The sequence below is a fragment of the Actinia tenebrosa genome, unplaced genomic scaffold (assembly GCF_029948245.1).
Source record: "Actinia tenebrosa isolate PJP-AT-01 unplaced genomic scaffold, QUT_ActTen_1.0 PGA_scaffold11__36_contigs__length_13525064, whole genome shotgun sequence".
In the NCBI taxonomy this organism is placed as follows: domain Eukaryota; kingdom Metazoa; phylum Cnidaria; class Anthozoa; order Actiniaria; family Actiniidae; genus Actinia; species Actinia tenebrosa.
Genome location: NW_028292571.1, coordinates 771,841 through 787,560, shown reverse-complemented (window position 1 = coordinate 787,560; position 15,720 = coordinate 771,841). Strand labels below are relative to the sequence as shown.

Here is a 15,720-nt window from a genome sequence, read left to right as displayed (position 1 = left end):
GTCGGAAGATCCCCTTACGGATGTTAAACATTAATAAAAAACACAGATTTTATAAAACCATTGAATTTATTAACATTATAAATTTGACTTTTCCATTTAAAAATATCTTAAAATATATCTTTGTGGTGTGCATAGTCCTTTTCTACGATGGCGAACGTGGTGTATCGTGGTCTAGCTCGGATACTAAATTTAAATTAACTATGCATTTATATCACTATTATTATTTGGAGCCAAGATAGACCACAATGCACCTTGTTTGTGCGTATATCTTAAAAAAAGACTATAGCAAAGCAACTTTTTTGATATATTTGAGGTCTTTGTAGGTACCAGTTACGCTCGGTCGGTACCAAAGGCCCGGTTACTTTGATAGTGGCCTCAAATTGGATGAAAGTCAGTGACCATTTATGTGGCGTTTTAAAGATCTTAGATTAGATTATGGACATTACTAATGTGACGGCACTATATTTCAAATGCCGCGACAGCGCGAGTTCGTTGAGTTAACGCAAAGGAATGAGAACGGAGAGTAACTTTACGAAACAATTTATTGAATCGCACGACTGAATAATTTTAACTAATACAACTTGAAATCGTAAATATCACACGCTAGGAAAATAAATATCACTAAGTAACCAATACCAATCACACATACTAAGCGATTAAAAATAGGATATCACACTTCTAAATTAACTCACTATTTTGGTTACACACTACACTCGGTAACAAGAGAAGAGGTGCACTCATACCTTATAAAGTTGTTGGAAGCGTACCAAGTTGTTGTAGCATTCGGGTTCCCGACTAACACACCAAACTAGCGTGGTAACTCTCCTTTTATAGTCCAAGGATCTTGAAGGACAGCTGCCAGTCTAGCTCAGTTTTATCTTAAAGGACAACTGACCCTCCAAAATGACCCATTTTTAAGAGGAACTACATCATTTGAGAAGTCCAAAAATCCAGTTTTTAAAGGGGATAGAGCATCCATTTTTCTAAAACAATTTTTTGAAAACATCGCATATATCGCTCTGGTGGCCGCCATCTTGCGCTTTTATCGCGGGCTCAGAAAAATAGCGTAATGACGTCACAACGTCACAAGAGTTCAAGCTTCCAGTTGTTTGCCTGACTTCTTCCTCAGTTTCTTATACGTTTTACTCAATATTTTGCGAAAAAATACAACTTGGTCATCAAATTAAAGGCATGTCAGAATCTAATTCTTCTTCCGAAGGCTCGGACAGCTCGGGAGACGATTTCGCTCAAGAATTTTTCGGAATGGACGACGAATTTGGTTTACGGCCATATCAGTTTGAACCAGAAATAGAAATCTCCTCAGATGAAGAGTTCAGAGAAGGATCTGACAGTGACATTATTGAAGACGATGAACAAGAGAACAATCGACTTACAAATTCAGATTGGTAAGTCGTACTTCTGTCTTATCACAAAACTGAACTACATATCCATTTTATATAAAATCGTATCTTGCCACTCGTGTTCTTGCAATATGTTCTTTAGATATTGGTATGCATGAATCCAGTTTGCGACCAAAAGCAATACCAACTTTCACAATTTTAATTAAAAACATGTTTAAAAACATCGCTTGATAGTCAATAAGTTATATACTGCAGGATATAGATACAGGGATATAGTTGTGTCACAAGTTGTGTATGTATATTCTCACTTGGGACAATCGTTGATAATGTTCAAAGATACTAAGAATTGTTTTATTTCTGTTAAATAGGTGTACCTGTGGTAGCTGCCAAATTATGGATTCAATATCTGAATGCATTTGTTGCCAAGAAATCGAAAAAGTGGTTGCAACATGCCAGTCTGTTGTTGAAGATGGAGATGCTGATGAACCACCACCATGCATTACTCAACATCCTGGATTCTTACCTGTTTGTGCCAATAAGTATGTTCTTCGAACCGCATGGGCTCAGTACAAACAGCAGTACAGTAATGCGTATGAAGGCCCAGAGCACAAGCAGTACAGACACATTGCATATAGGCAACTAGCAAGATGGTGCTGGGGAGTTCTTGGAAAGGAAGTTCGGGTTGTTCTGCCCTCTTGTGCTGTCATGTGCATCAGAGCACACTTCCCTCCCCCTGGACTAGAGGAGGACTTTGAATTTGAAGGTTTTCACTATGCAGATGATTAGCTTGGCCTAAAGTTACATGGAGTTATTATATACATTTTATTTATTCCTTACTTCATTTCATATACACAGAGTGGATTTTTTTCTATCAGGATTTCTGAATTGATAAATTGAAAAGGAAAACATGGAAAGGCTGAGACCAAAATGTATAAGATTAGTCATTAATTTATTTTTAGATGAAGTACATATAGAAAGTTGTTTATATAAATGTTTTCTAGGTTTTGCATATTTTATTATTTAAAAACAACTACACCTAGACAAAATATCCAGCTGAATAGAGAACCTAGTGTACAAAGCACTAGTGGACAAAATCATGAGCTAACCAAGCAAATTTTGCAGTTATACTAGACATGGATAACCAATATTTCCTGGGCACCAATTTGTCTGAAAACAAGGCTAGTCAGTATTGTTTATAAAGAATTTGCCTTGAAGTAGCATGCTATAATGGATTCAAAAATTGTGCTAAATGAAAAAAATATTCTCTTGGTGATAGAATCCCACCCCATCTTAGAATCTCGGTACTGACTAGTCTCATTGTCAGACAAATTGGCACTAGGAAATCTTGGCATCCAGGCTTGTCAGCCATTTATGGCTCATATATTTTTTTTCCAGGCAAATAGGCCCTTTGCAGCTCAGTAATCATGTGCTGATTAATTCACTGAGAGCAAATGAATGAACATCTTGATTCCCATGAGTGAAAGCGAAAGTCACTATTCAGCTGGAATTTTTTCTATACTACATTCATACTGGGAGAGACCCCATATATAATGGAGCGTAGATAGTTAAAGAAAAGACCTCTTTTAAGATTTCATTTAAAAGTCAATCGTTTCCTAAGTGGTAATGATATTTTAATAAAATTTCCATCTGAACATCTAAAAACTGCAAACTTATCTACCACTTTAATCAGGTCCCCTTCACATTAATTACATATTTTGTTTATAGCAGTTTTACTTGGGTCTGTCATGTACCTTCCCATTTGTAGAAGCATTGTAATTATTACCAGTAATGAACACAACTGTTCAAAGATGAGGGGGATTGGGACGACAGGCTTACTTGACAGTTCTTTCAAAACAGCTATTCACTAGAGTACAATCACTAAAAGAGTGCCAATGATGCTTTGCATTATTTTCTACTAAATAGTGTTAATTAAAAATAGGAAATGGTTAGAATTAGCATCACTTAACACTACACATTTTAGTGTTTTTAGTCTCTACTACATTCCATTTAAATTAATTACCTAGAAAATCTTGACCGGTGTCGTTCAATCAATTCCTGTTTGTCTGGGGCAGGAACACTAGCAATGTTTCTTGGTAATTCAACCTCTTCAATTGGGTCAACCCCTGCAGCCTCCATGCCACCCTCACAAATTTCAAGTACTTTCAGTTGTAGCTCAGGGAGGAAAGCATAGCTTTTTCTTTGTAAGACTGGCTTAACAACCCAGCGCTTGTGCATCTTAGGGAAGCACTTGCGATAACGAGCTTCTCCACTCCTTGGGCCTTTTTGAACAATTGCTTGAATTCTAGCTGTATTGAAATTGTTGTCAATGGCAGCAAGTTGAGTACGAGCAACCATTCCCTTGTAAGAGAAGTGCTCTCTTTTTGAGCAATACTTCAGCATCATCGAATGATAAACTTCAAGCCCTCCTGTGTGACAAAAGTCGGTCAATCTTGCCAAGTCATTAAGTAACTTTGGTTGAAGGACAACCTCTTCTAGGGCCACATGAGCTGGTGACCCCGGCTTGATCCAGTGTGTGGTGCGCACTTGTCTGCGGGTTAGGGGAGGATGGGCACACTTTTTGAATACCTCTGCATCCTTCCAGGAATGCTTGTTCACGCAATGGTGAACAACAGATTTCCACTACTCTCTCAAAAGTTGTACATCCCCATTACATGTAGCAGCACACCACCAAAGATGGTTTGAAATGGATTGTATCCAGGGTGCCAGCTCTTGGTTTTTCTTCAATTTTGCTTTCTTGTTCAGCTTTTTTACAATTGACTTGGAAAGATGCCACATATCATACTGGTGTTTGATGTGGCTAAAATCTTTTGCCATAGTGCTGGTGATGGATGTGTGTCTGTCAGTTGTGATACATTTTATACTGACCGTGTCTTCTAAAGTGTTCAAACACCTTAGAAACCCCTCTTTCTCCATAGCATTGGAGCTGGTTACTTCAGAGACTTGAACAATGCTGAAGGTGGCAATTTTCCCTGTGCTTGTCTCCATCATAGTATATGTGCCATATTTAGCACTATGGCCAGGACTGTCACTTCGGCCATCACCATTGAGATTTACTATGTCCTTATTTGACAGCTCTTCAATTACAGCAGCCTCCTCTCTCTTCCAAGCATCATTAACAACAGGAAATAGGTAACGTTCCTGATGTCTGTAAAAGACCCTCTCACTCAGAAATTTTAGGCCAAGACAGGATGCAAAGTTTTGAAGTCTGGTAAAAGTATTACCAGTAAATAATATTGATGAGGAAATCAACAAGTTCCCAATAGCTAAGCGATTTAACATTGGCTGTGAGTACCATGTCAAAGCATGATGTTTCATACATATAGTTGTCACAATAAGTAGGCTGCCTTGACATACAAAGTTGACATCAGCGACAGGTGCTCCACAGCTTCTACAAAACTTGAATAACTGCTGCAAACAAGAGTTAAATACCAAATATTTAGGTTCTTTGATATGGTTTTCAAGAGTTTTATTGCAGTCTTTGTTTTCTGGCTCTAATTCACTGTCCGCTGTTGAAACTGTCTCTTGCGATGAAACAATGAAACCATGATCATCGTCACTTAGTGGGAGTCCCTCTTCCTCTGAAAACAAAGACTTTTCTGACTTTTGTGGAGACACTGTTGGCATTGACTTTACTGGTGAGGGGTGATAGCTAGTACTGTAGCTGTGGTCGTGGAAGCTCACACTGAGTATTTCATCTCTACTGATGTTTGGTGAAGGGGAGGGATTGTAAACTGTTGTTGTGTCGGCATCTTTATAGTATCCAGGCTCTGTCTGAGTTGATACAGTGGATGTTACAACATATCTACAACCAAGGCAACACTGAACACCAATCTCCTTACAAAGTGGTTCAGGAGAGAACTCTGGTGTTTCCATACTTGGTGGATCTTCACACGAGGGATTTATTGTGGCACATAGCTGCTCCACATTCTTTGAAAATACAAAAATAAACAATGTTTTCAACAATACTATAAACCATTCTTCGAGGCCTACTTTACCTTAAATAATACAAAATAAACATATTAACCAACAATGCTATAAATTATTCTTCCGTGGTCATTTATCCAAGCAAATTTGGAATATTACGGCAACATTGTTATGGTTTACGAATAGATATCAAATGTAAACTAAACACGTGCAAATAACCATTTTGAAAATTTCAAGTATCGATCAAATATTACTAGCTATACTTATGATTTTAAGCAACATTTCATCTATGAAAGCATAAATAGCTAATGATTGATGACTCGCTTCGGTATGCATTAATAAGTCTTTTTCATGAGTGATTATTTCGAAAAACAATGTAAACTATGTTATGTATAAATGACATGTTATCTCACCTCTTCGTTTTGTTTGCGTTTGAGCCGGTTCTCTGATGTAGCTCTTCTTTTAGCTGGCTTGCAAAAATTGAATACTGACGGAACAGCATCGCTCTTTAATCTCCTCTTCCTTTTTATCCCGGTTAACTGCTCCATCAGATCCACTTCAAAGCATGAATCCTCGAAGTGATCGCTGCAAACGTAGCAGTTCTTCAAAGGCGGCAGGTTCTCTCTCTTTATCCGCGCTATCCATGCCTTCTGAAGAGCTATTTTGTTAGGAATTTTGTGGTAGCTAACAGACTCAGTTTTGGAAGAATGGTTGGTGCATTCTGGCACACAACAATGGACCATCTGGATTAAGAAACTTACTCTAACTTAGACTATTAAAAGATCGACTAGCACTCGAAATATACAAACTCAACAAGTTTGGAATGCAAGCTTCACGTTGTGACGTCACGGCATTAATGCGGTAATTTATTGCGGGCTCAAATATGGCGCTCTTCTATTGCTATTTTTCGCGAATTGATTATTTCTTTTCGGCGACATAGAAGCTGTATCAGAGTTCAAAGTTGAATTTATGTGATCTATGTACGTTGTAGTTTTATATGAAAAACGGCAATTTTTGGGGTCAGTTGTCCTTTAACAACCAGTATGTCGTGCACCCCCCTTACTTAGCCTAGTTGGTAACTATGCAGTGAGAAATCTTAGTTTTCTTACCACTTCGTAATGAAGTACATAAAAACGTACATACTCCTAAAAAGACTAACTCTTTGTTTACCATCTTATGAAAAGAAATCAAACTTTAACTCAATTTGGTACGGGAATAACTTGGTTAGAATTTCAGAAATGGTAAACAGAAAATATCGTAAACAAGTCATAAACTAAGCTAAAATATTAAAATGATATTTAAGGACAACCCAGATTTAAGCGTCTGTGGCAACCGCGTATCCAACAAAACTAAACTAATTTCTAAAGAGATCGTAGGTTAATGAAGATTTAGCGCTATGAGCACATGGCTAAACAATACGCGAACTAACCCGAATATTCCCGTGAGATCGTTACAATCGGAACCGATTTGTTAGCGCATTGTTTCAGCCATGCACAATCTATTGCTGCGGATTAACTCGTTATTCTTTGTAGTAAGAAAAGACTTCCTAAAGTTACTATAACTTTTATCCTGCTATTATGACCAACTGGGCTTGAATTTGACTTATTGACTAAATTGAATTAAATATTGAACGGTTGAGCTAATCATTAATTCGGCTAAAATTCTCTGTCGTCACACTAATATAAAATAACTATCACTGAAATTCCTGTACGAAAATAAATAGGACCGTTAATAAAAAGCTTAGAATTGCGACACATTTTAAGCATCGTTGTTATCGATCCAGAAAAACGTTTATAGACATTGAATTTTTAAAAAAAACTGATTTAAGTGTTTCTGTTGATTATGGTAGACTCCAAGCGGAGACTTTGGAACTTTACTGTATTTTGACATGAGTTTATTCCAAGTACATTCTTTCGATCACGTGACTGAGAAATTGACAACTCGGCACGTGACTAATCGAGTGATCAAAATATGGCACACTTTGACGTTTTTGCCGCTAACGAGCATTTGTTAAGGTAAAGGCGCCGGTAGAGAAAGAAATATTCCGAAGAAAGCACTACTAATCTATTTCTTTCATATTGCACACTTCGACTGGATCCAGCGCTTGTCATTATCTCAAAGTTTGTGATTTCGGTGCTATTTATTCTAATACCATACTCTCATGCATCCTCTGCCATATGTTTCATATACTTGCGATACTTGCGATACGGTAATATTGACCATCTTCATTATTTCACCATTATATATTCTCATATCTTACACCTCCTACTCCATACTCGAAGGTGAGTACCATCATTATTGACCATCTTCATTATTTCACCATTATATACATTGATATTTTACACTTTCTATTCCATACTCGAAGTTGAATAACATCATTATTGACCATCTTCATCTTATATCTTCAAGGTGAGTAACATTGACGATTTATAGGACGTGTTCCCATTTTTCCATTATTTTCCCAGCTACCTCTTCGATCATTTTCCCATCACATTTAGCTTGGTCTTTACCACACATGATTCAAACTTCGGTGACAATGACATCAAACGAGGTGACCATCATCAGCTTTGATTTACAGGTATTTATTCTTTTCTCCAACATGACGTTCTCCATTTCAAGGGCTTGTGCGAGGCGAGGATCATCAACGGGGAACATCCCTTCAGCTCTGACTGTAAGAGGGGAAAAACATCGATAAAACTGTGTTAGAGAGTATGAGGCAGGGATATGGTGAAGCAGAGGAATGGTTAGACAAATTAATGAACAGTCATAATGGGTGATGCATGGTGTAACAAGGCTGATAAAGCTATAAAGCTATAAGAGGCCATGTATGGGTAGAGTAGAGCTATACAGTAGGCTACAATGCTAGAGATGCGAAGCAAAGTAGGGTTCGAAAGGGCGATGTGTGATACAAAATACTGTGGAATCACAATATGGCCGATGTATGGCGACACAAGGTAAAGTAGAGTTACAAAGGGTGAGGACACTAGTCAATAACATGAGCAATATTCAATAGATAGGATTATTAACCAGACCATCGGATTCTAGAGTATGTTTCTCTCAGTAATGTGCAAAATACTCCTTTTGCGCATGAGAAGACACATGAATATAGAATACGACTCAAACAGATAATCTTAAAACGTGACAAACGTGTTATTCTCGAGGACACGTGGTCTGTGATAAGAAAACATTGCGCTCAAGGTAAAAAGGTCTATTTCTAGGCTACACACAAAAAGACATGTGGTGTGAATTAAAAATGAGATGGATTGCACTCTAGAGGATGACATGTGGTCTGGAATGTGATAGCTTTAAAGGGGGTAGGCAGGGCCCCCCCCTTCCCCCAACGTCATCGTGGCAACGAAATGGCGGCAGTAATTTCAATTGTTTGCTTTCTTTTGATTTTGTTTGTTTTATTATTATTATTATTATTATTATTATTTTTATTTATTTATTTTTTTTTTTTGTTCAGCGTTTCGGGGGTGCAAACAAATTGGCGGATTTTTGAATTTGCATTCTCCCCCCTACCACCCCTTCGGAAAATCCTAGCTACTCCCCTGCTTTACGCCCAAGGTAAAAGAATCTATTCTACTGTTTCCCTGTCGCATAATTTTAGCCATCTGTATGACGAAAAGTGACGCAACTTACGTCCATAACTCCATCTCTTTTCATCGTCAACCAGCCGTTGTCTCGATCGTCGTAGTTCTGCCTTCAAGACACTCTGCTGTTCTTTCAATCCTCGAAGCCGCGTGAAGGTTTCTTCATTAGCCTTTCAAAATAAACCAATGCGAAATGTCAATCATAACCACCAATCAAACTAAAGCATAATATATAAATTTAGGCACAGGGAGCCCAATTTAGATAACATTGGCATGAAAGGTGAAAATAAAATCGGGAAAAAATCATCTTCAGTAATTGTCTTTATTCGAGATGAAGATAATGTCCCCGATAATGAAAACCATACAGTTAAAAAATAAGATTGAAATGCATTACATCGTTTTCTTTTCACCAGTCTTTGCTTTCGACCTTACTACTTTCCCACTTAGGAATTTTGTCACAGGTACACAACCCACCACCGTCCACCCCAGGGGCTAGATGGCCTTCATTTTTACGCTTTGAATTCCTGATTAATTTTACTTGAAAAACAAAACATAACTACAGTTAATCCAATACAATATCAAGTTTCGTGAAATTTAACTTGGATGTATTTTATCAAAATCCAAATTTTGGAGATTTCCGAACTTTTTATGGACAAACCAACACACTATAAACTTAAAACAGACTCGAAAACATTATACATAACGATGTTTGTTATGAACCGCATTTTTACCGCAATGAAAACAAAAAAAAAAATGCTTTGGCACTTAGCAACAGAGAGAAAATTAGCTGGAGATTATCATAATTACTAAAAAAACAAGTCAAATTTGCGAGGCCATGAATGAAAAAACCAAATGTGTCAGTTTCCGTAAAAATATCAAGTAAAGAAAATTTTAGCAAATGATAATTTTCTTTTCCTTATTCTTCATTAAAATATTGTTCATTCCTCTATAGTTTCATATCATAAGCCTCAATTATTCTTCGAGAAGCTTAGAAACTAAGCTCACTAGAATTTGAGATTTCATCTTACCAGTTTTCATCTGTTTTCATGTGTGGAGAATACGAGCTTATGGAAATCACGAACGACACAAGTTTTCGAAAAAAATAGTTAACATTCAGTTAAACTTAACAAAATTAACTGAGACAGATTCATCATGCAAGATACGTATTACTTTTTATATTTCATTCAATATTTACATAAATTATCTATAGAAATATTAATCTTAATTATTGAATGAAAGTCTTTTTGGGTTTGTCGATAGGACCCGATAGGAGGCGAACAAAACTGTTTTTACATGTTAGTAACCAGTTTAAATTTCGCCCTACTTTACTCCCGTGCGTCATCAACTTGCGCGCCTGCGCTCTTTCCGTTTATTGTTTTGATCACTAAAAACGAAACAGTTTTAGAGCAGGAAAGCACAGCTCGACAGGAAAGCACAGTTCGACAGGAAAGCACAGCACAGCTCAGACGAAGATTGCTCACTGTTAATGCTGAAAGTTAGAAAAAAAGTAGACATCCTTTCTAAAGAAAAAAAAAAAGAATCCTCATTTTGTTGAATTGATAAAAGTCAAGTCGCTTATAAAAAATAATAAATAAATATAAAAAGATCTAAGGCTAAAGGAAACAGAGAAGAAGAAGAAGAAAGAAAAAGTACTCTTAATACGGTGGGAATCGAACCCACGTCCACCAACTTTAATTCGATAATTAATTCCAAAATACAGAAGAAGAAAAAAAACTAGTGCCTTCATGCCATACCCCGAGACATCCGCTGGGTCGTCGTATGGACTTCGGACATGACGGCAATTAAGTCCCTTTACCCTTGGGTGTACGTATTACGCAGGGTTGTGTTCTAGCCGAAGTATCAGGGGAGGGACTAGCCGACCCCCAGACCATATCTACAGCTAATTCCTTGCACTCTGCCACGCACTGGCACGTTGATTTGAAGTGGAAGATAATCTAGTCTATCTGGTGCATTGTTTTCATGGCTATTGTTGTGTTAATTTCCTGAAATCTTGGCCCAGTGGAAAAAACTTGGGCTTCCAAGACACTGAGGCAAGCACGTCTGAGTAAGATTAGAACTTGGATGGGTGATCTGAAATTTATAGTTATCCAACATTGTTTTTGAAATTCTTTATTTTATTTTATTTTATTTTAATTCGCCATAAAGTAACCCGTTAATGTCTACCTACTGCAAATGCTTTGAAAAGTCTTTGAACAACAGATTAGCTCCCGTTTTCCGTTTTGTTTCTGACGGTTTCAATCTTCTTATTAAGCATTTCCTGTTTATAAGAACTGATTCCATTAAGTAAATGGTATGTAAAAAAAACACTTTTTTTGAGGTTGAACGTTCCGGGGTTGAAAGTAAAACAAGTTCACATCTAGAAACGAAATTTTCCAGTTGACAAACTAGAGGCTGAAGTTTCCGAAAAATGTAAGTTTACATTCAAATATAAGCTCATTTTGTCTAATCATGCTGGCTGGAAAAGCTAAATAAATGACGAATACTTGGTGTAATATGTATTCCTTTTTGTATTTTATTCAACATATTATACATTATCTATAAAAACTCAGGCTATTCACTTGACCGTGGGATTTGAGCAGCAGGTAGAGGGAAGCGCGGTCACCCCCCGGAATTACACGGGTACTACCCGCCCTCACGTACAGGCGGCTCCCGCGGGTATTACCCGTAAGGTCGGTCTGGGTATTGCCTGCGTAATTCGATTCGAAAAGCTCTCTACGGGTTTTATCGGTGCCCCGCAGTACTAAGTTTAAATATTTGTTCTAATGTAAAGAATTCTGTAGTGTCGCAAACGAAGGTTAAAATATTTCCTAGATATAGATGGACGCCATCACAAGCATTCGAAACAAAACTGTGCGCAAACTACGGACTCAAGTCTTAGATAGGTTGGATGCCGACTTTGCCTTCACGACGTTTACAGAAGGAAATGTAGAAGAAATCATGGACGATGACAGAGCCGAAAAGATAATAGACCTGATGCCTGAAGGTAATTACCGTTTACAGTTAACGTTTATAAAGTATTACGACGGCGAGTGGATGATAGAAAAGGGCCGCAACCCTATCCGGGCGTCGGGCAAGCAGGGGCTTTTCGTCCTAAACAAGAATACCAGGCCTGGAGCGCTGGTAGGCATCGACATGTTGTTCTACGAAGTTGCTTACCCTGTTACAGTAGTAATCTATGGCGCATACGAAATTAAAGAACCAGACGTTAAAAAGCTTAAGCCAATGCGACACCCCGGCAACTGCGTAGGAAAGCTGGTAAGAGAATTCTTCGAAGACTCCTCCCGCGGTGGTAAGCTCACGCCAAAGAGAAAAGAAGCCATAAAGAAGTGGGAGCATGCTACTCATAGGGCAGGAGCAACCATAGACAACGTCAAGAAGTTGGAAGTCGCCATAGAAAGACGCATTGTAGTAAAAGATATCACGGATGGTTACATTTACCCCGGAACCCATAAATATGGAGGTAGGGGTGCTCCTATCGTCATTTACCAGCACAACGGACACGCATGGAGGGAATTAAGATTCCCAAAGAAGAAAGAAGTTAAAGTTTACGACAACTGCCCCCTGATGAAGTTAGTACATGAGAACTCCATTTGGTTAATGGACCCCGAAGGCAGTCAGTTCATGACGCAAGACGGCACGTTGTACAGACCAAAAATAGAACAGCAAAGGATACTAAGTGCCTGCGAAACATTAGGCGAAGACTTCTCAGAAGACGTCTTAAGTAGCCGCAGCTTAGACTTCATGGCCGCAAGGAAGAGAAATGGTTGGAAACCCACTCCAAAAGAGTTTAAAGACATAGCCAAGGCCTGCGTAGAACATGGTCATGGTGGTCTTTGGAACATGGAGTACAACGAAGAAGAATACGTCTCCTTAGACATGAAACACTGCTACCCTGCGTCATTCAAAGGCCTCGGAGATTGCAAGGAATACTACGACCGCTACGGACATCCAGACTCGCAGTTCTTCCGCGTAGCTTTGGATGGTAAAATACGACGCACCAGCTACAGGATTCGTAAGGCTCACTTCATGGAAGCTAAAAGAAGGCCTGCATCCCATAATCTACGCTTGGTATGGTAAGCATTTGCAGGAAAAGGAATAGATACCTGTACCTTTGCTAAAGTTCTTTGAAGAACGCGAACTCCTTACATACACCGCGCATGAAGCCATACTCTGTCACAGCGCCTTTACGAAATGGTTACCGGAGCACAACCCAACCGCAAGAATCGTCATAGGAAAGTTCACGCAAGGAGCAAAAGAAGGCGAAAAACACATGCAGCGCCGCTTAATAACCGACGAAGGAGAATTAAGCTTCCTTATAAAGCGCGCGCACGAGCAGGGCACGATAGTATCTACGGAGAAATGGGATTACTTCGAAAAAGGCAAAGGAGAGTATAAATGGAATACGCTTTGTTACTATCAAGACCATCGCCCGCAGTATTACCACCTACGCGCCAGCATGTTCGCTTACGCGCATATCAGCCTCTTAACCATGCTCCTGAGATTCGACAAAGAGGACGTTCCGCGCGTAGCTACGGATTCCTTGTACGTGAAACCACACGTCTTAGAGAAGATGAAAGAATTCTACACAGAAGACGAGTTAGCGGAAAGTGGACAATGGCGCGTCAAAGATGAAGAGATTAAAGCCTGGAGAAAAAGAGTAGAATACCACGGAGACCACGTAAGGGGGTCCGCAACCCCGACCGAAGAACCTTTGCCCAGCGTTACGGACCCCATTTCCTACCAACGCTTTTCCTACCTGTATGGTACCGGAGGCAGCGGTAAAACGACGCGTGTGTTAGAACTCTTCCCTAAGATAAAGGTGTTAACGCCAACGCACCGCTTAGAAAGAGAACTCTGCGAAATGGGCCACGACGCTCAAACCTACCATAGCTTCTTCCGCTGGAATGGCCAAAAGTGGGTACCGGAAGCTATTCACGAGATCCCTCCGGTGATACTTTGGGACGAGATTTGCACGGTTCCTTTGGAAATCCTGCAGGAGTTCGTAGAATTCCTCAAAGGGAAATGCCAGGTAATATTCGCCGGGGATCCCTGCCAGCCTCCTCCTATAGCCGGAGAAACGCCTCACGAATGGCTAAAAGAATTAGCAGACCACGTAGAAGAAATTAACGCAGACTACCGCAGTAAAGACCAAGTAAGGGACTTAAAAGCAGAACTAAGAGGGCTTAGCGACGCTGACCAATGTAAAATACTTCGCAAACGCGTACGAGCGAAGAAGTATGAAGACTTCCTATACCAATGGCATCCCAAAGACTTAGTGTTAAGCAGCAAACGCGCAGCGCAATCCCGGATACAAAAAGATCTACTTAAGATACACTGGGAAAGGTTTCCCAAGCACCCTGTACCCGTCTCCTACAAACCTCACGACACCCGCATGCAAAGAAGAGACGTCTGCGTACCCGGCACGGACATCATGCTGCGAAACGCAGTAACGCTCGATAAGGCCTGGGTACCCATAGAAAAGGTGGGAAAAAATAACCTCCCATCCAGACTGGCGCTTAGGTTACTGCATGACAGTCCACAGCGCGCAAGGGCTTACCATAAAAGAAACCTTATGGATCATAGACCAGCGGCTGTGTTGGAGCAACCTTATCTACACCGCCGTAAGCCGCGTAGAATATGCCAAGCAACTAAAAAGAGCCTGGGGGCCGCAACTGCGTTATGACAGAACCCCCGAAGACGTAGCCAAAGAAAACATTGCCAAAAAACTCCTTCGCTACAAAAGACACGACGAAGAAAAAAGTACGGATCCCCGCTATGCGGGGGTCAAATTCGACCTATGTGTGGACGACGTCTATAAGAAAGGGGCACGGTGTGCCAAGTGTAACATACCTCTACTATGGAGGTTTGACCCGAATGACGATCAGCAGTTCTCCGTGGATCGTATAAATGATAAACGCGGGCATTGCAGAGGCAACGTAAGGTTGACGTACCTAGAGTGCAATCGTGCGCGCGGAGCAGCACTACTCTGAGTCTTTGGGGACTATGAGCAGCTCTTCCTTGACGAATCCACGACTTGGGCCATCTAGGTAATACAACACAGGCTGCCCTTCCTTGGTGACGGACTTCGAAATCTCGTACGTTTCCAGAGACCAGTTAGGATCCGTGGCTCTCTTACTGCCGCCTTCGAGTTCCCCCGGCTGATAGAGGTATCTGACCACTATGTCGCGGGGGAGCTTTTTTTCCTTCAGTCCGACCACCCTTGAACTTCTGACGTAGGACTTGTGTTCCACGTGTTTCTTCTTCATGGCATCCTTGGGTCTCATTCCCGTAGCCCTGGCCACCTTGTTGTTCAAAGCCGCAATGACCTGGGGGAGCCTCTGAGTCCATTCCCTGTTGCGTTTGGAGGGATCTTCCAGCTCTTTCCAATACTGGTATCCAAAGAGACGCTCGGCCAGGGTCTTATTGAATCTTTCGACGATGCTCTGACCCCTGTGGTACTCTGCTTCGGCTCTCCTAATCTTGGTGCTGTGGTCTTTCAGGGTCTTGGTAACCACGCCCATGAACTCTGTCCCCGCATCCACCTGCAGCAGCTTAGGCCATTTCAAAACGCGCTTATAAATCCTACTTAGGGCTTCTGCGACTTCCCCAGAATCCTTGCTGGTTATGGGTTCGGCGTCCTTGTATCTGCTTGCAATATCAACTACGGTCAAAGCGTATCTATAGGTCTTTCTTCTCACCTTGTCGTGTGGTAAGAAAAGCAAATCTGCCTGATGAACTTCGTTGGGGGCATTTACGGTGAAGCTGGGCCTGGGAATGTACTTGGGCACAGGAAGATAAAC

The 15,720-nt window shown here is 40.2% G+C and overlaps 2 protein-coding genes across 2 annotated transcripts; one reads left to right on the top strand and one right to left on the bottom strand.

The window, feature by feature from the left end:
- Nucleotides 1–916: 916 nt before the first annotated feature.
- Nucleotides 917–3,393, top strand: LOC148912300 (uncharacterized). Its single transcript, XM_089027467.1, has 2 exons — nt 917–1,406; nt 1,730–3,393. Exons 1-2 carry the CDS (start codon nt 1,192–1,194, stop codon nt 2,145–2,147), a joined length of 633 nt encoding a protein of 210 aa, XP_088883593.1. The 5' UTR covers nt 917–1,191; the 3' UTR covers nt 2,148–3,393.
- Nucleotides 2,329–6,338, bottom strand: LOC148912299 (uncharacterized). Its single transcript, XM_089027465.1, has 2 exons — nt 5,720–6,338; nt 2,329–5,309 (listed from the first exon to the last, which is right to left on the bottom strand). Exons 1-2 carry the CDS (start codon nt 6,047–6,049, stop codon nt 4,002–4,004), a joined length of 1,638 nt encoding a protein of 545 aa, XP_088883591.1. The 5' UTR covers nt 6,050–6,338; the 3' UTR covers nt 2,329–4,001.
- Nucleotides 6,339–15,720: the final 9,382 nt, after the last annotated feature.

Excerpts from the sequence above, each read along its gene's own strand:
- LOC148912299 (XM_089027465.1), bottom strand. The coding sequence starts at position 6,049 with ATGGTCCATTGTTGTGTGCCAGAATGCACCAACCATTCTTCCAAAACT. Across the intron at positions 5,310-5,719 it reads AACGCAAACAAAACGAAGAG|AATGTGGAGCAGCTATGTGC; the intron begins GTGAGATAACAT and ends GTATTTTCAAAG.
- LOC148912300 (XM_089027467.1), top strand. The coding sequence starts at position 1,192 with ATGTCAGAATCTAATTCTTCTTCCGAAGGCTCGGACAGCTCGGGAGAC. Across the intron at positions 1,407-1,729 it reads CGACTTACAAATTCAGATTG|GTGTACCTGTGGTAGCTGCC; the intron begins GTAAGTCGTACT and ends TCTGTTAAATAG.